Raw genomic sequence first — 27,436 nt, forward strand, 5'->3', positions numbered from 1 at the left:
AATGAAAAGGGGTGGAAGGGAAAAAAAGAGATTAACATGAATTAACTATCATCGCTACGGTTACACACTCAGTAACATATGCTATGAGACAAGGACAAAGATACCTATTTTGGCAAGGGAAAAAAGAGAAAGGAAATTAGACACAGCAGGCAACCCCTGACATGAAGAAAGGATCAGGTTAGGAGGTTGAGGCCAAGGTATACATGCACAATGTCGTGACAAAGCTGGTGTTAACAGGGCCAAGAGAAGGGATGTGACACACCTGCCAATTAAGACCATGCTAGAGCAGTTTATATGTGCTTACAATGGCAAAACGCAATTAACAGAATTGGAATAACACATTCTCTTTTTATAGCATCATGATATGCAAGCAACATAGAGCGATCAGAAACACATTATAACACCAACAAGATACACTCAGTGACCACTTATATTGATTAGTCTTATTTTTTTTCAGACTTATTTGTCTGATGCTGCTATAACTCATCCACTTCCAAGGTTTGCTGTATTCAGAGAGGCTCTTATGTACACCACTGTTGTAACGCATTGGCTATTTGAGTTACTGTCAGCTGTCAGCTCAAACTAGTCTGGCCATTCCCCTCTGACCTCTCTCGTTAACCATTTCACACATATCTATTGCTCACTGGATGTTTCTTTTGTTTTTCACACCATTCTCTGTGAACTACTGAGAGAATGTTCTGTTAAAAATCCCAGGAGATCAGCAGTTTTTCAGACACTTAACAATCACTGAAAAAATGGTCACTGAAATCACATTTCTTCCCCTTTCTGATGTTTGGTCTGAACAACAACTAAACATCTTGGCCATGCCATGCTTCTACGCATTGAGTTGCTGCTACATGATTGGCTGATAAGATATGCAGTGTACAGGTGCCTACCTATTAAAGTGGTCACTGAGCGTGTGTTTAGCATGGACAAAGGTCATATTTTGAATTACAATAAATGAAAGCTTAGGTAAAAAAATAGCAAAAAGGGCAATATCATAGTAATTTTAATAATATGCATTTATAGTAATTATAGTAGTAGTATTAGAGTAATAGTAATACTATGCCAAATGTAAGGATATCGCAAACACAGTTGGCATATCCTTGGAAAGCAATTAGCAGAATATATTTACTTATGTTAATTCAGTGTGGCCTATTAGTCCTTTAGTTGAAGAAGCAACACCAGCTAAATGAGTGGTTACCCGTTTTTAGTAGCACAGGCTAACACAAAGTCCTAACCTAGGAGTCAACTTGCTAACTCAGTCATGTTTGTTCTACTTTTAATTACTTCCAATGTCAAAACTACTTGATGAATTTGTGTAATTTGTTGCTGTAGCTTGCAGTCCCATGGTGGCTGTGGTACTAAACTATTCACTCAATATAACACACATACAAAAACTTACCACCCACTCATATATATCTTTCAGAGAAAATTGGCTCGCTTAAATAGTCACTTACTGCCACATTATTCAGCCATCTTCAAAACTAATTGATTTTTTAAATTATTATTTATTTTGACTTATTAATTAAAATGCAAAGCACATTGATACTGAAAACTGTTTATCAGAGAATATTATATTGCTTGAGATTTTGAAACAACAATGGTCCAGATTCAATCCTACTACTGCATGTAGTCAATAATATTTGGTGAGCCATGCTAGAACACTACATTAGGCACTGTCAAGGCATGAAGGTACAATGCATTTATACACCTTTGTGGGTGCATAATGTGAGTGTGTATATTAGAGTTGGGCATTATGGTACATTGTGTAAGCTAGAAGTGATGGCTGTTGGGAAAGTATCTGTAAGCAATCCCAGACAGAATGAGCTGCTGGTTAGGAACAGAAAGGTAGCTGTTACACTCACAACAACAGGTAAGATAGATCAAATGGTGAACTGCTTTCAAGATTTGCCATGAGCATGCTACAGATGTCTAAAACCACTTGTCATGGGAAATCCAGCTTGTTCCTGTACCTGACTTAAATTATGACCACCTTGCTTTGCATGTTATTAAAGTGAAGGTTTGGTAAGGCTGAACTGTCTGGGACCACAAATTGAACTCATGTGGTCCCAGACATTTACTTGAAGTGCGATTTATATCTCCATATGGTAGATGTTGAATCACATTTTAGGTTGTAGCATTACATTGATTTACCTGTATATTCCTTGACTATCAGTATGTATTTCAGCACATTACATTACATCAGCATGATTTATGTATTCACCTTTGATGGGTGGTATATTTAAAAGAAAATGACACAAGACACATTTGATTATTAATGTTTCCGTGGTATCTGCAGCTATGCATGTCTGTGCACCCACACATAAGTATATACTATTGTAAATAAAATGGCATAGAATGTATTGTCATATGCGTGCAGATTTGTGTGTTACCTCCAGCATATTAAATGAAACTTTTTTTATTTAGATACACAAGTGGATATGTAGTGTATTCTTAACCATATAGAAAGGTAGCACATTAGATTGCATAGCATTGCAATAAAATATTGTATTTTCCAATAGGCACATTACATAAAGCTGGCTTGCTTCACTCTTGGGGATTTTTCACAAATAAATGTGGTTTGCTTTTTTGCTGTTTGTGTATGTTTGCTTTTACTCTACAGAGCTAGTACTAAAATAAGGGTTACTGACAGTACAAAGCACAAACTATAATTATCTACTACACAAAGCCTTCTGACTGATGTCCATGTCACAGAGATTTCATCCAATAAATTGGGATACAATCAGAAAAATAACATCAAAATAGTCAATGGATGGAATTCAGCAATATTCCATAGTATAGTATAGTACAATGAAGTCATCTAATGATATACGGATTCAAGCATAGGCAGGCTTATTCGTAAAATTTGCAGGTAACATCTCTGTGTCTTTCAATGTGAAGTTTTCTTGTCATAAAGATAATAATGACACAAGTATTGTTGTCTTATAATTGTATATTAGCGTGTCGATCACCATAACCAGGGAGACTTAGTTAAATTGGACTGCTGAGTTACAACAGAAAGGGAACATACACCTAAGTTCATGAATAATTTGCAAACTCCTGTCTGCTGTAGACCACAGATGAACAGATACAGTACTTCTGCGTTCACATTTATATTATTGACATTATATAAATATCAACATTTCTGTGTTGACCAGTATGTGTCAGCATGTTAATGTGCTGCAAATGACCTCCATACATTCACGACCTCAAAGACTAGCACAGAAGCATCCCCAGCAGTGACTAGAATCTGATTTTCACTCTGCCTTGCAATAGCTGAGTTGTGCAGCTGTTGCATAAGAGGACTACATTTTGCGCACAAGATGCAGGCAGACTGCAGGTGCTGCTCTTGCGATATGAGTCAGGGGGAACCCTGTCAACTGAAACAGTCCTTCCACGGAAAACACAATGGCCAAATGTACAGTGTCCTGGGGAACTCTTGACTACAGTTGGCACTGACACAATTGACACTGGTGCAATCAGATTTAAATGGGCTCCAGAATTATTGTTAATTATTGTTAATTAATAAATAAATGCACAAAACTAAAAATAAAAAAAAACTAATGCCGTAAATGTAAAATAGTTTTTGACATAAGTTTTATTTTCCAACATGTGTACAGTCTTAAATTTTTTAAATAAAAAATATATATTTCCCCAAAAAATAGGTTCCACAATTATTGGCAGCCCTGGTTTAATAATTAGCACAAATGCAAAGATGACTGTCTTGAGTCTTTGTGTATAATTTGTGATTTGTGAATTTGTGGTTAGAAAACACATTTGGACCATTCCTCCATGCAGAACCTTTGAGAATCATTGATATCCTTGAGATATCCCCGTCTTCAGTCCAGAGTACAGGTTTTAATAGGATTTAAGTCAGGACACTGAGATGACCGCTGCAGAACATGGTTGTTGTATTTACATAACCATGTTTGGATTTTGGTGTATGTTTGGAGTCATTGTCCTGTTCTACCTATGACTGAGTCTCAGCTTCTCAGATCTTCAAAACATCAATGATCCACTGCCACATTTGACAGTAGGTATGAGGTGCTTCTCCTTGTATGCTTTCCATTTTGGCGATAGTGTTTACAGCCAAAACTTTCACTTTTGGTCATCTGACTCTCTTCCAGTCATAATTCCAATGAGGTTTGGCAAACTCAAGATGCTTGGTTTAGTTTATTGTGCTGTTTAGTTTATAAGGACTGTCTTCATGCCGCCCTGGCAAAGAGTTTGTTGTTATGGAGGTGTAGTTTTATGATTTTTTGGGGACTTGGTGACCCGAAGACACAACTAATCGCTGCAATTCTTACACTGCGATCCTTGGGTTACTTTTGGCCTCCCTCACCATCGTCCTTACTGTCTGTGAAGATAATATGAACTTGCGTTTCTTCCTGTCAAGTTTGCAACCACCCCATATGTTTCATCCATCGTTTCATTGCCCTTACAGTGCTAAGTGGTATGTTTAACAGTTTATGTATTTTTTGTACCCCTTAGCCGACTTGTGAAGGCCAATTACCAACTGTCTTCTGACTGACAGTTCTTTGGATTTTCCCATGCTGATGGTAGACAAAGGGATTTTGCATGCTTGTTACCTAATGTTTGTCCTCTAGTGGAACAGGAAGTGATGGAATGACACAGTATAGTTCCTTTAGACTGATATTAACTAAATTAAGTAAAATCGTATTGCCAATTTCACTTTGTTTGATTTTATTCATAATAATTGTGAGGGGTGCCAAAAAAATATCCATGTTGTTCATTATATGCAGCCTTTTTTCTCTATTTTTATTAAGGGTGCCAATGAATCTGTACGTATTACTGAGTACATTTTTGCAGAACGAGGATTTCATGTTCACAAGTTGAGTGCATTTGTCTGCAGTTTTAAAACAAAATGCCCACTAGGGCTTGTAATTAAAGGAATGTGACATTACGAACATTTCAAAAATCTTCCAGAAATTCTCATTTTCACTCATTAAGAAGACTATTGTCATGTGGTAGCTGTGCAGATTAATGAAATTAATAAAAAAATAAACCCCACTTGACCCCAAAGTTACAAGAAATACGCATTGCCATGAGAGTAGTTCATTTGAGTTGCATTAACAACACTACTTATATATAATTTACACAAAAAATATATAATTGAGGAAGTTTTAGTAACTGTCAAATATTGTTTTATGAATTCTGAAATGCAGTAAAATAATTGTGTCCTTTTAGTCACTGGTATCACAACCACAACAATATTCACAATTTTCTGAATAGCCTCTCTTGAATTTACATTTTTAAATGTCAGCAATGAACCATTTAAAATGGATACTAAGTAATAAGCCCTGACATTTTTTCATAGAAATAGGCCTGCCTTTTGTCATCATATTTTTTATCTTCACTCAACACTACAATATGGCACTAATCCAGTCATGCCCTTGAAGTAAAGCATTTAGAATGCATGTAAAACATTTTGATTATGGACACATTATGTCAATATACTGTACAGTGCTTGGCTTATTTTTCATGCATATTCTGAGAGATTGATCAGAGAAACATATAATTGTATAAACATATAAAAGCCATTTTTACATATAAAAAAACATCAGGCATGCTCAATGAGGGAAGTGCAAATGAGAGCTGGATTCTTGCTGCCAAAGAAATCAGAATATGTAGAATAAAACAATTTCAGATTTAGTGATTTGCTGGTGAGAGAACAGGATGAGGGAATCTGGAAAGGAGAGGAGACAAGGGTCCTGAGTAGATGTTAGTAAAGAAATGATAATCTTGCAACCAGTAACCAGTTCTAGGCAGAAGATTGTAAAAAGAAGTTTGGGGAAAAAAAGGTTCTGCAGACTGTACCAAGGAAAAAGAGAATTATAAACAACACACAAGAACCAACATTCACAAGACAGCTCAGACCATCCCACCCCTTTCAAACTGTACATTCAACAACATTTGGAACAGCCCTGATAACTATGTAACTGCCTATTGTGCTCTTGTAATTAGTTGCCCATTAATTGCATACTTAATACACACATACGTCAATTATATTCAAGAGCTAATTTTATATACAGTGAAATGATTAATACCTCTTCTTTTCTAAACGTACACTAACGCTTACACTAATTCAATGACTGCTTTAATGTTTCAGGTTTCCCCTCTCTTTATCATGCATTTACTTTACAGTTGTCTGTGAAGAGGTTAGCCGTGTGACATATCTCTGCAGGCATTGTGCCCCTCACTGTGGCCTGTCAAGAGGGCAGGCACAATCAGTGACTCCAACATTCAGAAGTACTTTGTTATTTTTCTCACTAATAGCCAGTAGGGCAGCAATTCAATTAGCAAATAATGCCACTGAGTCAACAATGAGCATCTAATGTAAGGGAAAAAAGGGAAGCATAATAACAAATCTGTGGGAGTGAAATTCCACTTGTTTGAATGGACATTGATTAACACTGGCGAACAAATGATGTTTTTTCCCCTTGTAGACATAAAGCTTTTCTTTCTGTAGTGCAGTTAGGAACAGGGGTGAGTGCTGCAATACATGGCATGAAATAAAATGACATCTGATTGCTTCAGAAGGCAGTTAGCATATCTTAGCATATCTCTGCATTTTTATGAGGTGGCATAACAATGGCTCAAAAAAAATACCAGTGGTAACGTTTTGAATATGTACACAATATTGTTGATGAAGGCACTCCCTCACTCTCATGTTGCATGTTTTAAGGCAATCAGTGTGGCATATTCGAGAGGCTATTATATGACAAGAAAAGAAGAAAGCTAATGGTTCATATTCTGTGCCTCACCACAGATATAAACTGCCAAATGAGGACATCCTTCAAATTAAGCTATGCTAGAATAGGGGAGGGGGGGGGCAGTTGGGGGGCTGGGGGACGGTTGTTGTACAGGAGGATCATGGGAACATATACATTGTGGTCTGGTTAAATAAAAAGAGCTAAACTATCAAGTTAGAAATGAAGGTTCCAATAAGGACCATGCATAAATTACACAGCATTTTTCAGATTGTGAATGGCAAAGACAAATTGTTTTTTAGGTTTGTAATATTTACACATCGATGAAAAAATAGGTTTCATGTCTCCTGAAATTTCAAGAAAATAACAGGAAACAGCACTCCTTCAAGAAAATTCATTTGTAAGCCCCACATTCATTTAAACAAATAAATAGGATTAAGGCAAAGTGTTTATTTTGTGCATTAATACTCCTTAATTAAATATGGGGACAAGTTAGATGCTGAGCTACAAAATGGTGGTCGATCCATTAATTCGGACATTTTATGAGATGTTCTTTTACTGTAAATTGACTCATCTAATTAAACAGCATGCCTGATCGATCTTCACTTTACCTTTGAGACGAGGTGGGTTCTATGCAAGCTAGAGAAGTGATTACATGTTTAGCTTGAAGCATTTATGTGATGAAAATTATACTCAAGGACAGATTACTGCATGGGCCAACTGGGCACATGCCCACAAAAAACTGTTTCCCAAAAGATGGCATGAAGATCATTTTTTAAGAGTTGCTTATGTGAAGATAGCCTGCTCTTCAGTTAACTCTTAGGCATATAAGCAGTGGATAGGTTTTCACCTTGGGTAGGCTACCACATCTTTAGGATAATCTTTTACAGAACCACTTTGAAATAAGTGAATCCTAATAACTTTTTAAAGAGAAATTATGTGAGAGGGAGGCAAGTGAGAATAAAATTGTATTACAGGTTCATGCAGTGTGCCATAAGCTAGCTACCTACTACCTTGGTAGGCTAGTTGACGCTATTTGGCAGAGCCACTCAGAAATCTATGCTTTTGCATGACCATTAATTGCTTGCAAGTAGTATCAACTTGGGTACTCATGACTAGTCCCAGTGCAACATCATATTTCTTGTGCAACATCATATTTCGAGAAAGATTCAGAAAATTATTGAAATCTTATTGGTTGAAATGCTTGTTAATTTGCTATCTGGCAGTGGGTAGCTTTGAATTGATAGATTCCATCAATTTTGTTTGTTTGTATAGCTAGATTTTTTATTTTTTGCTAATTATTCTGGGGTGTGTTTCCTGAGCAACAACAAAAGTAACCATGAGAGAAACAGATGCCAACCTAGACACGACTGTTCCCCAAAATTGCAGTGACTCAGTTGCAAATTGGAACCACTGCAGTTCACACCACAATAGCTCAAACAATGTTGTTAATGACGCTATGCAGCATGTAGAGTGTAAAAACATTCCCAAGACTAACTTGTGTAGACGGAGTGTTCCTAAACTCATACAGTGTCATTAAAAGAGATTACAATTATAATGGTATGTGTAACAGTTTTATATCCTACCAAATAATAATTTTGGATAAAACAATTATGTGTTAAAGTTCCACAAAACAGATGGTGCATATTTCAGATGGTTGTGCTACTTGTGCCAACACAGGTCCAAAGCCAGTCAAGCACATGACACACATTATCGTTACATTTTGTCCTGCTATTCTCCGCCATACTAAAGCAGCATTACAAATAATGGTAAAAATTCCTTTTGGGAGCTGTCTGACTGTCTGTCTGTCAATCTATTTATCTATCGATCGATCTTGATCTATTCTGCCCCATTCAGTCTACTCTATACACTCACAATGAGGAAAGGAAAGTAGATTCATCCAAGGTCAGGGTAATTCATTTTTGAAGGACACACAAATTTGTAACTTTGTTGAAATATATCTTTGTTTTGAATTCTTCAAAACCTTGTAAGCCAGTCCAGAAAATAACTTGCCCTATGCAAAGTTCGGATGTTCAAGCTCTTCGACTAGGAAGCCTACATTTTGCCTTTGTTATGCAAATTTTATCGTAAATCTTGAATAGTCCAAACCATTACTGTATGTTGGCTTGTGTAATTCTTTAATGATCCTTTTTAGGACCATCCCCTATTAGCCTATTTATATGTCTTTCTACAAATTAGCTAAGCTTAGCTATTACCACAATAATACAGCAACTAATAAGCCTATGCTAAATGAGCAAGAGGCTACTACTTTCAAACACGACACCAATAAATATAAAAATGTTTTGACAGCCAAATCCTAACTAACCAACAGATCCACTGAGAACATATTTTAAGGCACCTTTATTTACAAAAATGATTAACCTCATTTTAGTCGTTCCTTTTTGGAATCAAACTAAAGGGTTGCTGATGTAATCGGGAATGTGGAACTGTGCTCCTAACTACAGGTTGGGAGCTGCAGTTCCAAACACAAAACTTTATGATAGTGTTAACCAATGTCTGTTTAAACTATGTTTTCAGGAACGCTAAATCGTCTAATGACGGCTCTTCCAGAACTTGTGACTATACTTGGACAACAACGCTTTTGGAAGATGCAACCCGGAACGCGGTTTAGATCGGGGGGTGCAGACATAAGATTTTTAAACAGTTGTAATATTTCAAATTTGGTTTTTATATCTATTTGTATAAGATATATATACAGAGCACGTGGACCTTTGATTTTTCTTATGTGTTTTCCAGGAAAGTAAAAGCCCTAGGTAAAATGTGTACCAATACAGAAACAATAATTAGAGAAAAAAATAAATTATTGCCACAATTATGATGCAAACCTAAATGTCTTACTCCTTTAATGGATCTACCAAACAGGATTATAACATTGGATCATTTCCCACTGGATATCCCCTTGCCGCTTGCCAAATCTAGCATTATTTAACTACACATAAACTGAATTGTTAATATATGCTGCCTTTGAGGAGAGGGGGATTAACTGTAACAGATGTTTCCAGATGCTGGCAGTTTATTATTATTATTTTAAATAAACAATACCCTACCTGCATTTTGACTTCTCCTTACTAAATATGAGTAATCCAAGTGGAGTCAGTCTTTTGGGGGCAGGATGCTACTTTCTTTCCACAGTTAAGCACTTAATTCCATTTGTTTGATGGGTTTATCAACATGTATTTAGCTGTCTAGTTGTCATTAACAGTAATATATGAACAGCATGTGTGATCCAAAATAAATTCATCATTATCAGTTGGGTGAAAAATTATACCATAGGTATTTTAGTGAGCTTTAAGGAACAAATGGTAAGTAACTTTCTTTAAAAAAAAATTTTTTTTACTAATCACGCCCCAACCTAATTACAAGGCCATAAAATGGCAATAGTCGGAAATAGCCTGACAAAATGTATAAGACAATGTATAAAAAATGACAAGGTCTGCAGCGTACTAAAATTGATGCATATAAGAAGATGGGTAATTTCATTCTTATCTTTTAAATTATGTACCTGAACATTGTGCTTGAGGGCAGATTCATATGAAACATGGGATCAAACATTACAATGTTCTATTTCTAATTGTTCTGGAAGAAGAAGTGTGCAAAACAGTAACCCTGGCAGCATTTTTCGAGCTGATGCATGCTCCAATTTTGTTTGACCTGTAGATAAAGGTAAAAAACATGATCTCCTTGTTGTTAAAAGTATAACTTCCCATCCATTACCCAGAATGCAAAAATTTGCAGTGAGGCGGGGTTTAGGAGCAGGGGATCAATCAGAGAAAAAAACATTGAACAAAACAAATGGAAACAAAAAGGTATAATTTCAGCAATTGTATAGTCAGCATCAAACTTCAACTCCAATCAAGAGATTACCTTTCTCAGTGTATGGATGACATTTGATAGCAAATGGAGACCATAGACCCTGAGTGATCCTGGAAAAGTCACAAGAACATTTTCCATTTTTCTCTTAATAGCCGGCTGTTGTGGCAGAAAAAAGTGCTGTAGCTGTCAGAGTAAAAGCTAAACTTTAAAAGACACCTAGAAGTGTCATTTGTGTAATGACATGCAATAAAAGCATTCTGTAGTTCTTCAAAGGTCACATGTAACTATTTTCCATATTTTAGGAGAATATATATATTTTTCTTTGTTTCTCCATTTCAGACATGATGGCAGCCTTGTTCACTGCTGCAGGCACTAGGACTGAGCAGACCATCTCCAGACAGACTACTGCAGCCTCTGTTCTTGTTTTTGACAACTTTGATTCAGAGAGCTATAAGGTCATGCAAGAAAAACTAAAATAAATTCATACAGGTCAGCTATTGTCCAAAGTAAATCTAAATAATAGTAGTAGTCGTAGTCGTTGAAGTAGTTGTAGTACTCGTAGAGTAGTAGCAGTACTAGTAATAATAATAATAATAATAATAATAATAATTAATAATAATGTTTTAATTGGCCATTTAACAAATTGCCAATTTTGACAGCTCCAACTAAGTAAATGCATGGTATCTATGCATATTTCACACCTTTTTTAATTGATCAGAAAGGATATCACTGTATATCCCCTATCATGACAACTGGGGTTGCCTCTTATGATACACCCATTAGGTGTAACAAAAGTATGGTAGAAATACAATATTAACTGAGATTTAAAAACACTTGAGCATCCGAGTGGCGTTTATGCTGTTGTGTTTATTGTTGGAGGATGAACTAAATGTGGCTGTCACAGTTATTCTTAAAGATGAAGATAAATGCGCACACGGGGAGGCTATAAACAGAACTGATTATCATCTGTCTCTGCCACACTCGTTGCAGTCAATGTTCTCAGTTACTAGGTACTATGATGCAAAATGTAGTTACTGGCTTGTTTTCATGCTTATTTTCCACTGTCTGATTGATTACTTTAAACAGTAATTTTCAGCAAATGTGCCAGAAGGGATCATAATCCCTCTTTTTTGCTATTGAGCTATTTTGGGGGGCACTTCTCATCCAAATTCTGAAACACTATTATACCTCCCATGCTACCCCCTGGCTATGTTCTCATCTGCTTTCTCTAGGTAAACAAATCAAAAATGGAGAAGCACTGCAGTAGTGGATATACAGTATATAATAAAGAATATCTAAAATATTTTTGTCTCTTGTAAGACACCAAAAGGCTTGGACACATAAGACTGCAAAGAAACCAGTTGCTTGGCATTCGCAAATGAAGACATTACTACTGTCCCACTATTGCACAAGTAGAAAATGTAAGTTGGAAGGAGAGTGTATACTTACTGTAGGGGACACACTCATACTGGACCTCAAGGTATTTGTAAGTCCCTGGACATGGGTCAGGGAAGACATCTGACCCAGTGATCACAACACATTGTGTTCGATTGTTGCACCTAGAAGAAAAAAATGGCATGTGAACAAGAGAATTCACACCTCAACTTTCATTTGGTAACACAGCTAGATTACATGCCTTTTGAAGAATGAGGTACAATCACTCTCCTATTCCCCGTCACACTCACACTCACAAGTGCAGCAGTCAATAATAGCAGTTAATTAATATTACATCAATCAATATTTGCAATGACAAAAACAAAGCTGGGAACCAGTCTTATTGTTGCACATCTCAATCAATAGCTGAGCAGCCAGAGACAGTTATCGTGGCAAAAAAACCTTTCGCCTCATACTTAAGACATTATTTCATGCATTGCTATAGTACAATGCAATACCTTTGGAATTATGTTATTTATATAATATGTTCTTTCGTATTACCAATTAACTTCATTACCTGACATTAAATTACCGGTGTCAATCATATTTTGACAAGAGGGATAATGCATAGCCACTGTAGTAGCTGTATTGGCTACAATAAAAATAGACTTGGAATGATGAGAATTATAAGAAATGAAAATGTCTGCCAGTGCATTGTTAAGTAATTGTTATATTGTCCTTTAGAAAAATCCCTTTAAGTGTGCTCTGTCAGAGCTAAGAAACTTACAAGAAAATAGCTATGACAAACAGATACCCATTAGAATGCAAATAAACATTAGTACAATAAAGAATATCCTGTCTAATGATAGCTGAGGTTTAGAGCAATTCTTAACACCTTAATTTGTTAAACTTCAGCACGGCAATAACTTTGTCATTCACTCGCAGATACGGTCATTTGCTGGCAAATTATTACACATCAAAATTAATTGTTTAATCATTAAAGACATGTGCTATCCAATTACAAATTGTCCCTGTGTAGGAGATGACAGCCTGATTAGTGAGAGCTGTGCTACCATTTGTTTTTGTTTGTCAGACTGCCACCACTGGAAGGAACAGTCCCTCATGGATATCCACACAGAGGTGCCTGAGCCCGGCTTTGTTTACAATGTTTCAGATCCGTCACCTGATGTTATTCTACAACTCCCTTAAACCAGGAGGAGGCTGTTCTACACAGCAGAGCTGTAAGACTACCTTTTTACATCTTTAGTCCACATTATCTCAGCTATTTTCGGCAGTTACATTATGTTTAATTGTACTGAGGATGTTCTTGGATTGAACGTAGTTATAGGTGGTCCTCAATTGCCATGTGCATGACTAACTGGATTCAAGGCACACGTACATATTTTCCAAAGGAAAAAAAATGGATCATTGAAATCATCAGTTTTTGGCGTTTCCTATTTATACAAAAAAATATATCAAATTAGCTTTCAAAATATTTGTTGTGAGAGAATAGTGAGAACATATGTATGTAATGTATTAACATGATAATGACAATATTTGCCAAAACCCCTCTGGCTTTCAAGCGCAGGTATAAATTTCATTAGTCCCGGAGTGCTGCAATATCTGCTGGATTTTGGTGTTTCAGCACCAGCGAATCATTTACTGTAAGGTCTTAACTGGCTGCTGATTGAAATTAAACAAGAAATACTGTGATCCTCCAGGACTGCAGTTTGACATCCCTGCTAAAGATCAACCTGTCAGAGTTAACTTAACTACTCATGCGTGTGATGATTTTAAATAGAAATAGTATTGTATAATAGTATCATATCATTAAAATGAAAATTGTCAATGTTACTCCCTTTTCTGCCTTATTCTGCAATTCTAAAGCAGAACAGTCTGTAAAGGACACAAAGTGAGGCTTGTGTCTGAAAGCATGCAATAATGAAATGTACAGTAATTATCTCATTGTTGCTGTATGGATGTTTCACTGTATCAAGTGAATACTGTTGTGTTAATAAAAGCCCCAGTGTTATTAATATACTTTTCTGTCCAAGACCGCAGGCAATTCATCTCTCTACTATTTTCTCACTTTTTAAATCAGCACCAATGTCAATTTTTTTTCTTCAAAAATAGTTATTTCTAATTTTCTAAATATGCAAATGTTTAATTTTGGTCAAATACAGCTTATAAATGCTTCTTGAGAAAACCCTCTCTTTTGTTTCTCCACAAGTAAAAGCAGTAACAGCACAAACAAAACAAAAAAACTGAATCAAACAGAGCCATGATACACAAGTGTAAGTATTCCCTGTTGGTTTCATCCAAAGACACTTGCAGTAGCAACCAATGAGATTTTCCACATTGGGAGAACATCAGTGATACATGGCTCTGCTCGCCTAACAACCATTATGTGTGGCGTGAGATGAGAATAGCTGAGCGTTTAAAAGGGGGAAAATATCCTTGGAATGCAAATACCTCTGCTTGGATTCAAAATGCTAATTATGCCCTTTTCTGCTTCATAGAAAAACAAACTCTGTGGACCTAACCACATTGTTGTCTCTAGCAATAAACTAAGCCGTGTCCCCCTTTTTTTTTGATAGTGATGAACTTCATTTTTGTAATCGATGTGAAATGTGATTCGTTTTTGTTTAATGCCTTCATTTTTGCATCACTATAACTAAAAACTAAAAAGACCCAGTGAGCAGAAGTTCTGCAGGCAAAAATGCGTTCTTAATGAGAGAGGTCAGAGAAGGGACGGACTGGAAGACCAGAAGACCAATGAGTCTAAAAAAATAAGACAACTCAAAGCATAAAATCAAGCAGAGATGTTTTCAAGAAGTTCAGTTGTTGTTCAGACCAAGCATGAGACAGGGTCATAAATGTGATCTAAGAGACTTTGACCGTGGAATGATTATTGGTGCCATACAGGATGGTTTGAGTATCTCAGAAACTGGGATTTTCATGCACAAGAGTCTAGAGTGTACAGAGAATGGTGTGAAAAACAAAAGAAACAAACAAACAAACAAAGGAGCAGCAGTTCTGTGGGTAAAAACGCCTTGTTAATGACACAGGTCAGAAGATAATGGCCAAGCTGGTTCTGACAAGCTGACAGGAAGGCAATAGTAACTCAAATAACCACACATTACAATAGCGGTATGCAGAAGATGATTTCTGAATACGCAACACATCCAACATCCAAGGTCCAACAACCTTTGACTGTGTGGACTACAGCAGTAAAAGACCACACCAGGTTGTTGCCTGTTCTGAGGAATCATTTTTTTAATAAAATGTTTTGATTTAGAACAATTTCAACACAAAAATTCCAACAGATTTCTTCCTTTTTTCTCCATGATTCTCCACACATGGCCTGACGAATCTTGATTTCTGTCTCGGCATGCAGATGGTATGGTCAGTATTTGGCATAAATAAAATGAATCCATGGATTCATCCTGCCTTGTGTCAACGGCTTAGGCTGGTGGTGTAATGATGTGGGGAATGTTTTCTTGGCGCACATTAAGCCCCTAAATACAAACTGAGCATTTTTTAAATACCACAGCCTACCTGAGTATAATTGCTGACATCCCTTCATGGCCACATTCTACCCATTTTCTGATAGCTACTTCCAGTAGGATAACACACCATGTGACAAAGTGCGTCATCTCAAGCCGGTTGCATGAACATGGCAATGAGTTCAGTGTACTAAAATGGCCTCACAGTCCCCAGAGCACATTTTGGATGTGGTAGAATGGGAGCTTCACAGCATGAATTTGCAATCGACAAGTCTGCAGCATGATGCTATCATGTCAACATTGACCAGAATCTCTTACACAACACACCCACACACACACACACACACACACACACACACACACACACACACACACACTCCATCAGTGTACCAGTGAAGTCTCCGGAAAGTGAAACATAATTAAAGTTAAGTTGATTGTATTTTAATTTAATTGTTTTATAGCATAATTGAAACACATTATTTATTTATTTATTTATTTATGTATGTATTTACTTTAATTATGTATTTAACATTTTTGAGTATCATCAACAATTTGCCTGAATAATGTACATATTTCTTTCAAGTGGCAATTTCTTTCAGGTGTACAATTTTCTTTCTCAGTTGGAGACTGGAGAAAACAGAATTCAGGAAAGATTTTTTAAAATAACACAATTATTTTTTTCATTTTGTGTTTGTGTGAGAGGCACTAATTGAGTTTAGGTAATTTATGATTTGTGTCCAGATTTCAGTGAATTTTTCAAAGAGAATGTCCCAATATTGTTTTTATGCCCATGTTATGACCTGATATATGGGCTGTTGTAGTCATTTGTGCCTCATTTCTGCACTCTCGATATTAAATGCAAACAACGGATGGGATTATTTCAGATGCCTTAATTAATTTTCTTGTCGGAGATCATAGCATTTTCCTACAAATCGGGAGCTATAAAAATAACCCATAGCATACATATAAAACAATTAAATAGTGTACTATTTTCAATCTGAATACATTTTCATTTTTCAAACAGTAGTTTGAACTTTTATTGATTTAAAAAGTTCTCATGAAATATATTTATCATTCTCAGTCAGCAGAAAGGGTCTTACCCAGTTCTACTGAGTTAGCAGAGAAAATTGCCTTAAAACTTTGGCTTTTCCATCAGAGCTTCTTAATCACAGCAAAACATTTCACCTCTAATCCCATCTCATCCCTGACCTTTCAGAATATTCAGAGATATCCAGCACAATTAAAGCACTGTACAATGCTAATAAGCCCTCCCTGATGGTAGAAAACATCTGATTATAGCCTGATCTAACTGATGTCACTTGTGAGGGACCTATACCTCACCTACATTTTGACAATGTAGTAAATATTAATCCACATAAACTTTTCTCCCCAATTTCTCCATAATTTCTATGCATATGAGCAGCAATATAATACTATATATACTATATTATATAATTGATATAGTGTGTATAATATGGTGGGCTCCAGAATTATTGGCATTAAAAAAAAAAAAAAACACAAAAAAAACACAATGTTATATTATCTGAGCTGGGGAATACATACTTGTATTCAAATACATTTACTAAATTTAGTTAATCTCGTTCTAAAGGAACTATAGTATATTGTGTTTTTCCATGACTTATGTCAATCATTTTTTTGTGCATATTTATCGACGGTCTTTGGAGCCCACTGTATAAATATAAATAAATATAATGTATACATATAGATATTAGCTTTTAATTCTATTCTGAAAAAAGCCTCTGCATCTCAAGGTCATAACATACATCACCCAAGAAGGTTCATGGCTGGGTTAGAGGCCAGGCTGAAGCATATACATATATTTAACCGGAGCTTCAACCCATGATCAATGTCACATTATGAAAATGAAGAGCGCATGACATATTGAGTTACTATTTACATGCTGGGAAGTACAATCGTGTACAATCCTGTTTCGTTGGTATGAACAAATTTCCATTTTAACAGCACTTTTACATTTCCTTTATGGCTATATTTACCTGTGTCATACATCTCCAGAGCTTCATTTCCTGGAGCATTCACCTCTCACTGGCAGATGTTAGTCCTGATTATGCCACATTTCAGCAGTTTATAGGCAATTATATTCATTGCCACATATAACATAATATCTGGCACAGGGCGGTATTAATGTGTGATTAATCAATGGATATCCACTTTCAATAAATAAATCTGATAAAATCATTACTGTTCTCTAATTTTCACACATGTCAAGATGTCATAACTGATCAAATAATTACACAATCAAATAATTAAGCTCTGAAAAAAACCCTGAATATCTTCATATCTTCATCCACGAAGTGCGAGGGAAGGTAGCAGCCTGAAATGCCTCTCAGAAAAGAAAGGACCATTTACATCGCAAAACTTCCACTTTGAATTTTTATTGAATTTAAGTCTGTTAAACTCAGCATGACCCATCTAGCTTTAATTTCATCTGAAATTCTGATGTGGTTCATGACCAATTATCAAGGCAGACTTCCCATTTAGAGGATGACCTGCTGATTGTGGTAGCCTTTGGAAAAAAACCTGAAGTACTCCCAAGGCTACATAAACCAGTCAGAATGCAGGCAAGGAATATAAATCCTACAAACAGTTTTCTTTATGTTGGTGCGTTTATACCGCCTGTTCTGGGGCTGGTGGAGCAAGATATGCTGTTAAAAATGAGTGATTTGTCCACAACGAATCAGCAGTGGGTCATGGTGGTTAAGGAACAATGTTTGCAACCAGTACCCAGGTCCCAGGTTCAATTCCCAAAGGGAGTTTCAATGTTGCACCCTTGAGCCTCGAGTCACTGACTTAATCTACTCCGAAAAAATCCTGCTGCATACATGTCTTATGGGTAAAATAGAGTCAGCTAGCATTTGTGGTTAGATTACAATTACCAAGCCTTACGTGAAAGGGAAAGTATCAAGATGAGGAAATGATGCAGTCCACTCCATAAGCTAGATGGGGACATACTGTCACACATACCCATTAGCTCCTCAGTTATGTAATATTGAAGTTTGTGTCTTATAATATAGGTAATCCCCACATGTTAATTATAATAACCGAACTGAACCGTCCACAAAATCAGTGGTAGGATCAGTGTTTTACATTCCATAAGATGAACTGCACTGCACAACCAATAGTTATAACATGGCCACACCATATGTGAAAAAAGAATGTGCAAATCATGGTTTGGCAGTTAGTTCTTTGGATATTTTCAAGACCCATTTTTTAACCAAGTAAACTTCTAGGAATTCTAACATTATCCTGAGCAGTGTCTCTGAATTGCGTGACAAATATTACATTTTTGCCACATGTATTTAGGGCAGCCATTGGACAGAATTTAACCACTGTCTGGCCAAACGAAGCGGAAAAAACCCGAAGGTGATACAATAGGAGACCCTGGTAAACAAAAGTGTGCCTGTTAAAGCAAATTCCAAATTCAAATTTTAACTAACACTAACTTACTGCAAACATCCCTCATTTACTAGTAAGATACATTAGAAACATTTTGGTAAAAATGTATTAAATAATTTAAGGGACTGTACTTGTGCTCAATTTTAGATAAACTTAGTAATTCAATGATTGCTTTTTATTTGAAAAAGAAAGCATATATCCCTTTCACACTGATCTACAAACATAAAAATGAAAAAACTTCCTAATTACTTATAAAATGTTAATCTGAGGATCTTAAAATATGTACTAACACCATATGCACTGCACTGTGTTCTGTCAGGTGGCAGCAATGGAAGTCTTTAGAGAGCCATGCAAGCACTTCTGTCTCTGATATAAATAGTGTAAGCAGAAAGCGTTATTCAGTGCTCAAGACATAAAGGACATTTTACCTTTGCAATTAAATTTTAATCCAAGCCCCCTATTTATGAAAATAACAACAGCGTCATAGCCATCATCACCATGAAGGATCACTAGGGACCTGGTGGGGCATACCCACATAAAAAACAATACATTATCTTAACAAAAACTTTCTAGGAATTATAAATGGTTATCTTTTCTAAGTCCAGGCTAAATTGCACAACTGTATTCAGGTTTCAGCCATACACTTCAATTCCTTTATGCTCAAATACAGAGCATTAGCTTCTTACAGACCGCAAGTATCGATTATCTTTTCTAAGCACATGCAGCATGGCACAGGACTAGACTGCATTATATTAGATCAATCAATACCAATGATATTGAATAACTAGTCTAAACCTCATTAATCAAATTAAATTGATGGAAATCCACAAGTCCATTATGAAGATATTTTACCCGGATTTTGTCCACATTAACATCCATGCAAACACGAACGTACCATTGAAGAGATAAGTCCCACATAAATCATGTATCCACTATTCCCCTAATTAATGTCTTTACTCACATTTGTTTTCCAAAGTTCCAATATTGTACAACACTTTTTTTCAAGAATTTATTTTCACATCTGCTCTTAGGAAAACATTAGGAAGGGTACCCCTGATAAGTTCCTGTACAGATTATCACCCACTTGAGACAGCTAATTGCTTGCAGCTGAAATGCCTAATTGAGCCACAGTAGTCCTAGGGCTATTTTCATAAAATCACAGAACATGTTATAATATGCAAAAGAAGTAAAAATGAGAATTCCTAGACCAGATCTTGTAATTTCATTAAGGAATATGAAAAGGTCTTCACTGATTAGAGCAGTTAATTTTAATAAATAAAAGGTGACATCTACTAATTGAAAATGTTTCCCTGCAGACAGAAGCCTTTCTAATCATTATAACGTGATTCCCTTGAATACTTAAAAAAGTCTGTGTCTCATAATGTATACTTGTACACTATCTAGAATGTATATAATTACATACGGTAATGTCTGATGTACCCAGTCCCATTCCAAAACTTGCGTGTTCATCAAAATTTCTTGGACATGTTTTTGCTTACTTGTCAGGAGCAAAAGGTAAGGTATGAATTAAACAATAGTTTAAGCCATACATTTTTGTTTTTTTAAGTTTTCATTTAGTTTTGTTTTATCCTCTGTGTTGAGCGTGCAGGCTTTGTATTACTTTGAGAGACATGCAGAGGCTTAAAAATGTCTCTCCAATGAACATAACCCAAACTGATTAATCTTTAGATTTGTTGTAAATTATCATTGATATTTTATGAGTGTATTTATTTTTCTCCCTATAGATTATATATACTCGGTAAGCACTTTATTAGGTATTTATTAAACATATTTTTGACTTGGTCTTCTGCTGCTGTAGCCTATCCAGTCTTGACATGCTGTGCGTTCAGATATGCTCTTTTGCATACCCCTGTTCTAATGCATGGTTATTTGCGTTACTGTCACCTTCCTGTCCGCTTTGACCAGTCTGGCCATTCTCCACTGACGTCTCTCATTAACAATGTGTTCTTCCCCACTCTGACATTTGGTCTGAAAAACAGCTAAACCTTTTGACCACGTCTGCATTTTCATGCATTTAGTTGTTGCCACATGATTGGCATTAACGGATTAATGAAATATTTACATTAACAAGCTGATGTACAGGTCTATCTAATAAAGTGTATAATAATAAAATATGTGCAATACTTTATGGCCTCTTTCGAAATATATATTATGTTGTGGTGACGATGCAAAATGCTACCAAAATTTTAAATACTGCAGAACTGGATGCTTGGTGGAATGTACTTAGAGCAGGTATGCCTTCTCCAAGGAGTTTCCATTCACAAACTGGTTTGGAAGTACAGAAACTTATTGGAATTCTATAACATTTTTTTGACTTGATGACAGATTAATTAAAAGTAGTCTATTTATTTAAATGAAATTAATTTCATGAAAAGGGAATCATTTGTGTCTATTATACAATGCAAAAAGTAAGATAATCAAAAGACCATGCTTTTACATATATGCATAATTAAAATGTTTATCATTTAATATTTCAGTATAATGCAATGAATAGTTACTTAACTATATCAAATAAGTATAATATTATTTAATATCATTCAAGTCTTTTTGAATGGAACACATTGTATAAGAAATGTACAGAATCATCAAAGTTTATGCAAACATTTCAAATTGTGTTATACGATGTAATTTGAGCTATTATTAGACAGCAAAAGAGTGGACAAGTAGGGTCGCTTGGGAAAATGAGTAGTGCACGCCATTTCACTGATAAGGACAGAGCCAAATAGGCAAATTAAGAGGCACCTTTCTTTTCTTTTTTTTCATTTGCAAGGATTGCAGCTTTCATTAGCAGGAATCATTACTGAATCTACTACAAATTAACCAAGAGGTGAATAAAATCCAAATGAAGTTTGAAGGCTATCTCTTAGCTTCTTATAAATGTCACCAATAGCCACCTGAATGCCCTGATGATGGCAATGAATCCCACCGTTCTACAGTGTGAGTACAGTCATTCAATTATATATTTCACAGACACCTTACTCTCTTCACCAGTACTGTCTCTGTCTTGAATATTCATGAATACTTATTGTGCAGAGTTTGCCTTTCATTAAGGTAGGTGCATATACGGCATTTGTAGTATGAATCTCAATCAATAAGATTCCGAGTTTATTGAGTCCCTTAATATGGATTACACTTAATATGAATCTTATCTACAGTGGGGTGCCCTGGTTTGAATGTCTGTCACAATGAATCTGTACGTGATCGATAGCAAATACAACAATACAACATACTTTAAACAACAAACGTGTTAAACTACATGGTTTTTGTTGTTTAAGTTGCCTGAAAGAACAACCTCAACGCTAAATTAGGTGTCTGAAGTATGCAAAAGAACACATTGAGAAGCCTGAAGTCTTTTGGAATAATGTGCTATGGACTGTTGAAAACAAAATGGAACTTTTTGGCCACCACCAAAGAAAGTATGTTTGGAGAAAAAAGGGTGACGCCTTGCCAACTGTTAAGCATGGCGGTGGACCCATTATGCTTTGCGGCTATCTGGCAGCTAGGGCCATGGGAAATATTTTGTGAGTGGAAGGAAGAATGGATTCCACCAAATATCAAGAAATTCTAGAGGTTAATGTCAGTCCAGATATTGACGTTGAAGAGAGTTTGGGTATTCCAGCAAGACAATGATCCAAAGCATACCTCAAAATAAACCATGAATTACCTCCAGGAAAGACAGATGAAGGTTTTGGAATGGTCACCACGGTCCCCAGACTTATTGAAAATCTGTGGAGAGATCTGTGGAGAGATGCCGAGACATGCCGTACATGCAAGGAGGCCAAAGAATATGTGAGCTCGAGGTGTTCTGGTGTTCAGGAAGGGCGGCCTCTAGCGTAGTGGTTAAGGTAAATGACTGGGACCCGCAAGGTCGGTGGTTCTAATCCCGGTGTAGCCACAATAAGATCCGCACAGCCGTTGGGCCCTTGAACAAGGCCCTTAAACCCTGCATTGCTCCAGGGGAGGATTGTCTCCTGCTTAGTCTAATCAACTGTACGTCGCTCTGGATAAGAGCGTCTGCCAAATGCCGTTAATGTAATGTAATGTAATGTAATGTTTACAAGCTGTTGTATTTGCCAGTGGTTACATAGTACAAACGAACAGGGCTCCTAAACTTTTGCACAGGGCCTTTTCCCTTTTATTTACTATTTTGAAACTGTAAAAAAAATAAACGGTAATCTTGCTTTAGGATTTGAAGAAATGTGTCATGTAGACATTAAATGTAAAGGTGTTTTTGACCAGGGGTGCCCACATTTTTGCACACCACTATATATAGTAATTACACGCACACAAACACAGATACACACAAACACAGTTAAAAGTTCAATTTTTTAAATACATTTTTAGAAGTGTAACTAAACCACACAGATCTATGGGGTCACAAATATGGATCATTAGGACAGCCACCTCTATAAACCAAAAAAGTGAGTCAGCTGTCTCACTTATTTTATCAAATAAGGCTTGACAATACCCCCTTGAATACATCTAATGTTGCTGCTGTGCAGTTTTATTTAATAATTTCTTATTTCCCCAGACAGATACCAAGAGTTGCTGACAGCCTTATATCATCCAATTTCCTTGTTTTGCCAAATCTACGATTCTCATGCTCCATCTCAGTTGAGACACTGCTCCCTTACAACACTGGCCTGAATTCAGCCTTAACACCATGCATTTAACTTGAAGGGATTTTGTTGTTCATTTTAAATATATATTTAAAGTGATGGTAAAGGTAAATCTGTGAATGTATTCAGATTACGCTGTATTATGGTATGAATTAAACGTGGAACAATTAAATGCATATATCAAATTATAGCAGTCTAAATATTTCCATTTGAGGATTTAATGAGTAGAGTCTAATTTCTGACTAGATTCTGAGCTATTGGGTCAGGGTCCTTGATGAAATCAAGAATTCCCTGACCTAATGGCCGATTAATGTTTCAGCCTCATTGTATATCTAGTCCCATAGTTTCATGAGATTTGTATATAGACATTGTTCACAGAGAGATTTGTGGTACGGGCTATGTGGTGGAACCGTGGGGCTGTTGCCTCAACAACAACGTCCTGGGTCTGAATCCCAGCCGGGGGCTTTCTGTGTGGAGTTTGTGCTTGCCGTTTCTGAGCTATTATTCCTTCTATAAACCTTATCCCTCTCACAGACTCCCTCCTTCCGCCTTCTCCAGTACAATTTACTTGTGGGTGGCACATTTTGGCAGGAGGTGAGTGGGGTGGTGAGACACTTCAGACCACGCCCATACAATCCTGACATTCTTTTCAATACATATTATGTCTGACTTGAAATGTGTGTTATTATATTTATGTACATTGCTTTGAATAGATATTTGATGGATGTGTATTGGATACATCCCTCTGTGATAATTTATGGTTATTTCAACATTCTCAGTCACAGTTTAAGTTTCAAGAAATTATCATTTTTGATGGTAAAATGATAGATGGTTGGCATTTTATATAGTGGCGTTATCCAAAGAGCTGTACAATTTATGCTTCTCATTCACCCATTTACACACTAACGGCAACTGCCTGCCATGTAAGGCATCAACCAGCTTGTCAGGAGCATTTGGGGGTTAGGTGTCTTGCTCAGGGATACCTCAACACACCCAGGGCAGGATCAAACCGGCAACCCTCCGACTGCCGGTGACTGCTCTTACCGCCTGAGCCAATGTCGCCCCTCTGATAATTTGATCATCTCTTTGAGGGGGGGCAGGGGGGTTAAATTAATCATTAATCAAATTTGCAGACAATGCACAATATATTTACAGGTTATCTGGATGTTCCAAACTAACAGATGTGCATTGCTGTAAACTGGTAGGCTGTATAGCCCATTTCCTCTGCTTCTGGCATTTCACTTCATGTCAACGCTCCCGGTGGTCATAACACTTAAATTTTATACAATGCAGTTTGAGGCGATTTCTCCTTTAGCTGACTGGGAACGTGTTTATGAAATTGATTGAGTGAGAGGTCGTGGTTCAAATTCGATCTCGGACTCAAAAAATAACTGGCAAATCTCCAACCCGTTACACCTGCAACATTCACTCACAATTGGCAAATCGGCAGTTTTGGGTTCATCATGTCAATTTTCTGTTTATCCTGATCAAGAGCTCCGCGTCCACTCGTAATGGTTGACTACTATTTTCGGCAAAAGGGCCTCAGGGTGTTAAGCTAGCCTCATGGTTACGGGAGCACCTTTGCCAAGCTGGCAAGCATTCACATATGCTTCAAAAGTATCTGCCTCATGTCCACTAGCAGTGGCTCATTTCCGTTTTCAGCAAAACAACCTCACGGCACTAAGCTAGCATCATGGTTATGGGAGCACCTTTGCCAAGCTGGCAAGCATTCACAGATGCTTCAAAAGTATCTGCCTCAAGTCCACTAGCAGTGGCACGCTACCATATTTTGGCAAACCGGCCTCACGGCGATAGCTAGCATCATGGTTATTGGAGAACGTTTGCCAAACTGGCAGATCACCACAAACTTCTCCAAATCAATGTTATTTCACGTCAAATTTTAATACATGTTTTATTCCAGATTACTTCAACCATTGATGATTCTGCTTCCGCGTCTAAGGTCAACATTTCTTTTGGATGATGGCTCATCGCCACAGATCAGCATCCCCTCCTTGCTGGAGAGGTCATTTAAAGTCATCGCCAAAACTTTTATATTGTCTAACAGATTTTGTTATTAAATCTCTCAAACTTTAATTCTGGAGTCTCTGTGATTGAAATGGGAGTTTAACGAAAGTTCAATCACGGAGACGTAGAACGGCTGTGCTATTGCACCTTCAACCAATCATCAGCGTTTACATGGTATTTAAATGCCCCTTCTCTATCTACGTCTCAGAAACTGGCATCACCCACCACCCACAACCACCAGCTTTTGGCTCCATCCCGGGTCGGCCCCTCGCCTAGCCATTCACCCACAGACCTGATGGCCCTTCCTTCGGGGGGGATGGCTCATCGCCACTGCCTGCTCCACTGGAGGGGTCATTTAAAGTGATGGAGTCATAGCCAAACCCTTTCTACGGTCTAACACATTTAGTTATTAAATATCTCAAACTTTAATTCTGGAGTCTCTGTGATTGAACTTTCAATTGTCAATCAGTCCATTGTGACTGAAAAAACCTGGATATCCACACACCATAACCCCATCATGAGGTAGAAGGCATGCACAGTAAAATATTCAGTGTTAATTAAACTCTTACAGGGTACATCTGATCCCTATAGAGTTGAATTAACACTGGACGTTTTACTGTATCATCCTGAATATCAACATGTTGTGACTTACAAAACTGCTAAAATACACACTGGAATGACTGACAGAAGAGTTCTGCCCTACCATTTTGGTAGACATTATGGCAATTGAACGTTTCCAAGGTAAAGGCTACAGGTTCCGAGGTTTACCAAAATAGTAAATTGTGTGTGTGTGTCTGTGTGTGTGGTGTGCCTCATGACTTTTTGAATTTCATGTGAAAACATTTAAAAGTATACTAAACTGAAGTATTTCATAACTAATTATTGCCTTAATATTATCTCAATGCAATACATCTCACACAAAAGTAACATTTCATAGTTTGTTTCAGTAATTCCTCCAGGGTACACTCAGTTCACAGATTCTTGAAGCTGTAATCATTACATTTTCATATGAAATTTCATATTCATTTTCAAGCAGCCATTTGTAGCAATATCCATTAATTCTACATGCTCCTCAATATCCTATTTTCCATTGTTACTTTCAGGTGTGATATTCCTGCCAATATTCAAAGGTGATGATGCAGGCACAGGAGATTCTATGTTGAATACAGAAGAACAAGAGCCTAAAATTCAGATATAAATTGAGTTGTGGATAAACACTTGTGAATAAGGGAGTATCTACATATATCATACTCACAGAAGTCTGACATTGTTACCTAATATTAGATGCTTTATCTGTTGGGGTTGATGTCTCTGACAGTGAAATTTATCAAATGTTAGCACATCTGTTAACAAAGCTCTTTAAAATGAGGTTTGATATGTTGCTGAATATTACTGTGTCAGATGACATGGTTGATCTGCTCTAGGCAGTCTTCTTTCTCCAAAATATGGTACTACAGGATTATTTTCTAAAACAACTAAGTACTCAGTGTGAACCTACTGCTGCACACCCAAGCTGGGGGTGTAGCTTCCTTTTGAATGGAACTCTGGCATTGCTAGTTACTTATTAAATGGTAAATGGTTGGCATTTATATAGTGCCTTTATCCAAAGCGCTGTACACTTATTACTGACTCATTGATGGTCTGAATTGACAAAACTGAAGTGGACTTAAATGCAAAGTTATGATTTCAAGTATACTGTAATTGTACTTGATTTAAGATCTGATAAATCCTGTTTTCCTTTAATGCTTAATTTATATTTCCAGTGCTTAATCAACATATTTATGTTCATAACTATACATGCATATGCAAGCCCAAACACACCAGATATTTATATGTATATGGATATACTATCCATCTAGTATTTGTTTTTATATGTAGAAGAAAATAT

The 27,436-nt window shown here is 36.6% G+C and overlaps 1 protein-coding gene across 3 annotated transcripts in view; it reads right to left on the reverse strand.

The window, feature by feature from the left end:
* adgrl2a (adhesion G protein-coupled receptor L2a) overlaps positions 1-27,436 on the reverse strand; it is a 116,026-nt gene that overhangs the window by 42,184 nt on the left and 46,406 nt on the right. For all 3 annotated transcript variants that reach the window (XM_061237816.1, XM_061237814.1, XM_061237813.1), the window contains exon 4: positions 12,018-12,127. In XM_061237816.1, the coding sequence (XP_061093800.1) occupies positions 12,018-12,127 (110 nt within the window). The remainder of the gene's footprint in view (positions 1-12,017; positions 12,128-27,436) is intronic.

This window comes from Conger conger, chromosome 4 (assembly GCF_963514075.1).
Source record: "Conger conger chromosome 4, fConCon1.1, whole genome shotgun sequence".
Classification (NCBI taxonomy): Eukaryota; Metazoa; Chordata; class Actinopteri; order Anguilliformes; family Congridae; genus Conger; species Conger conger.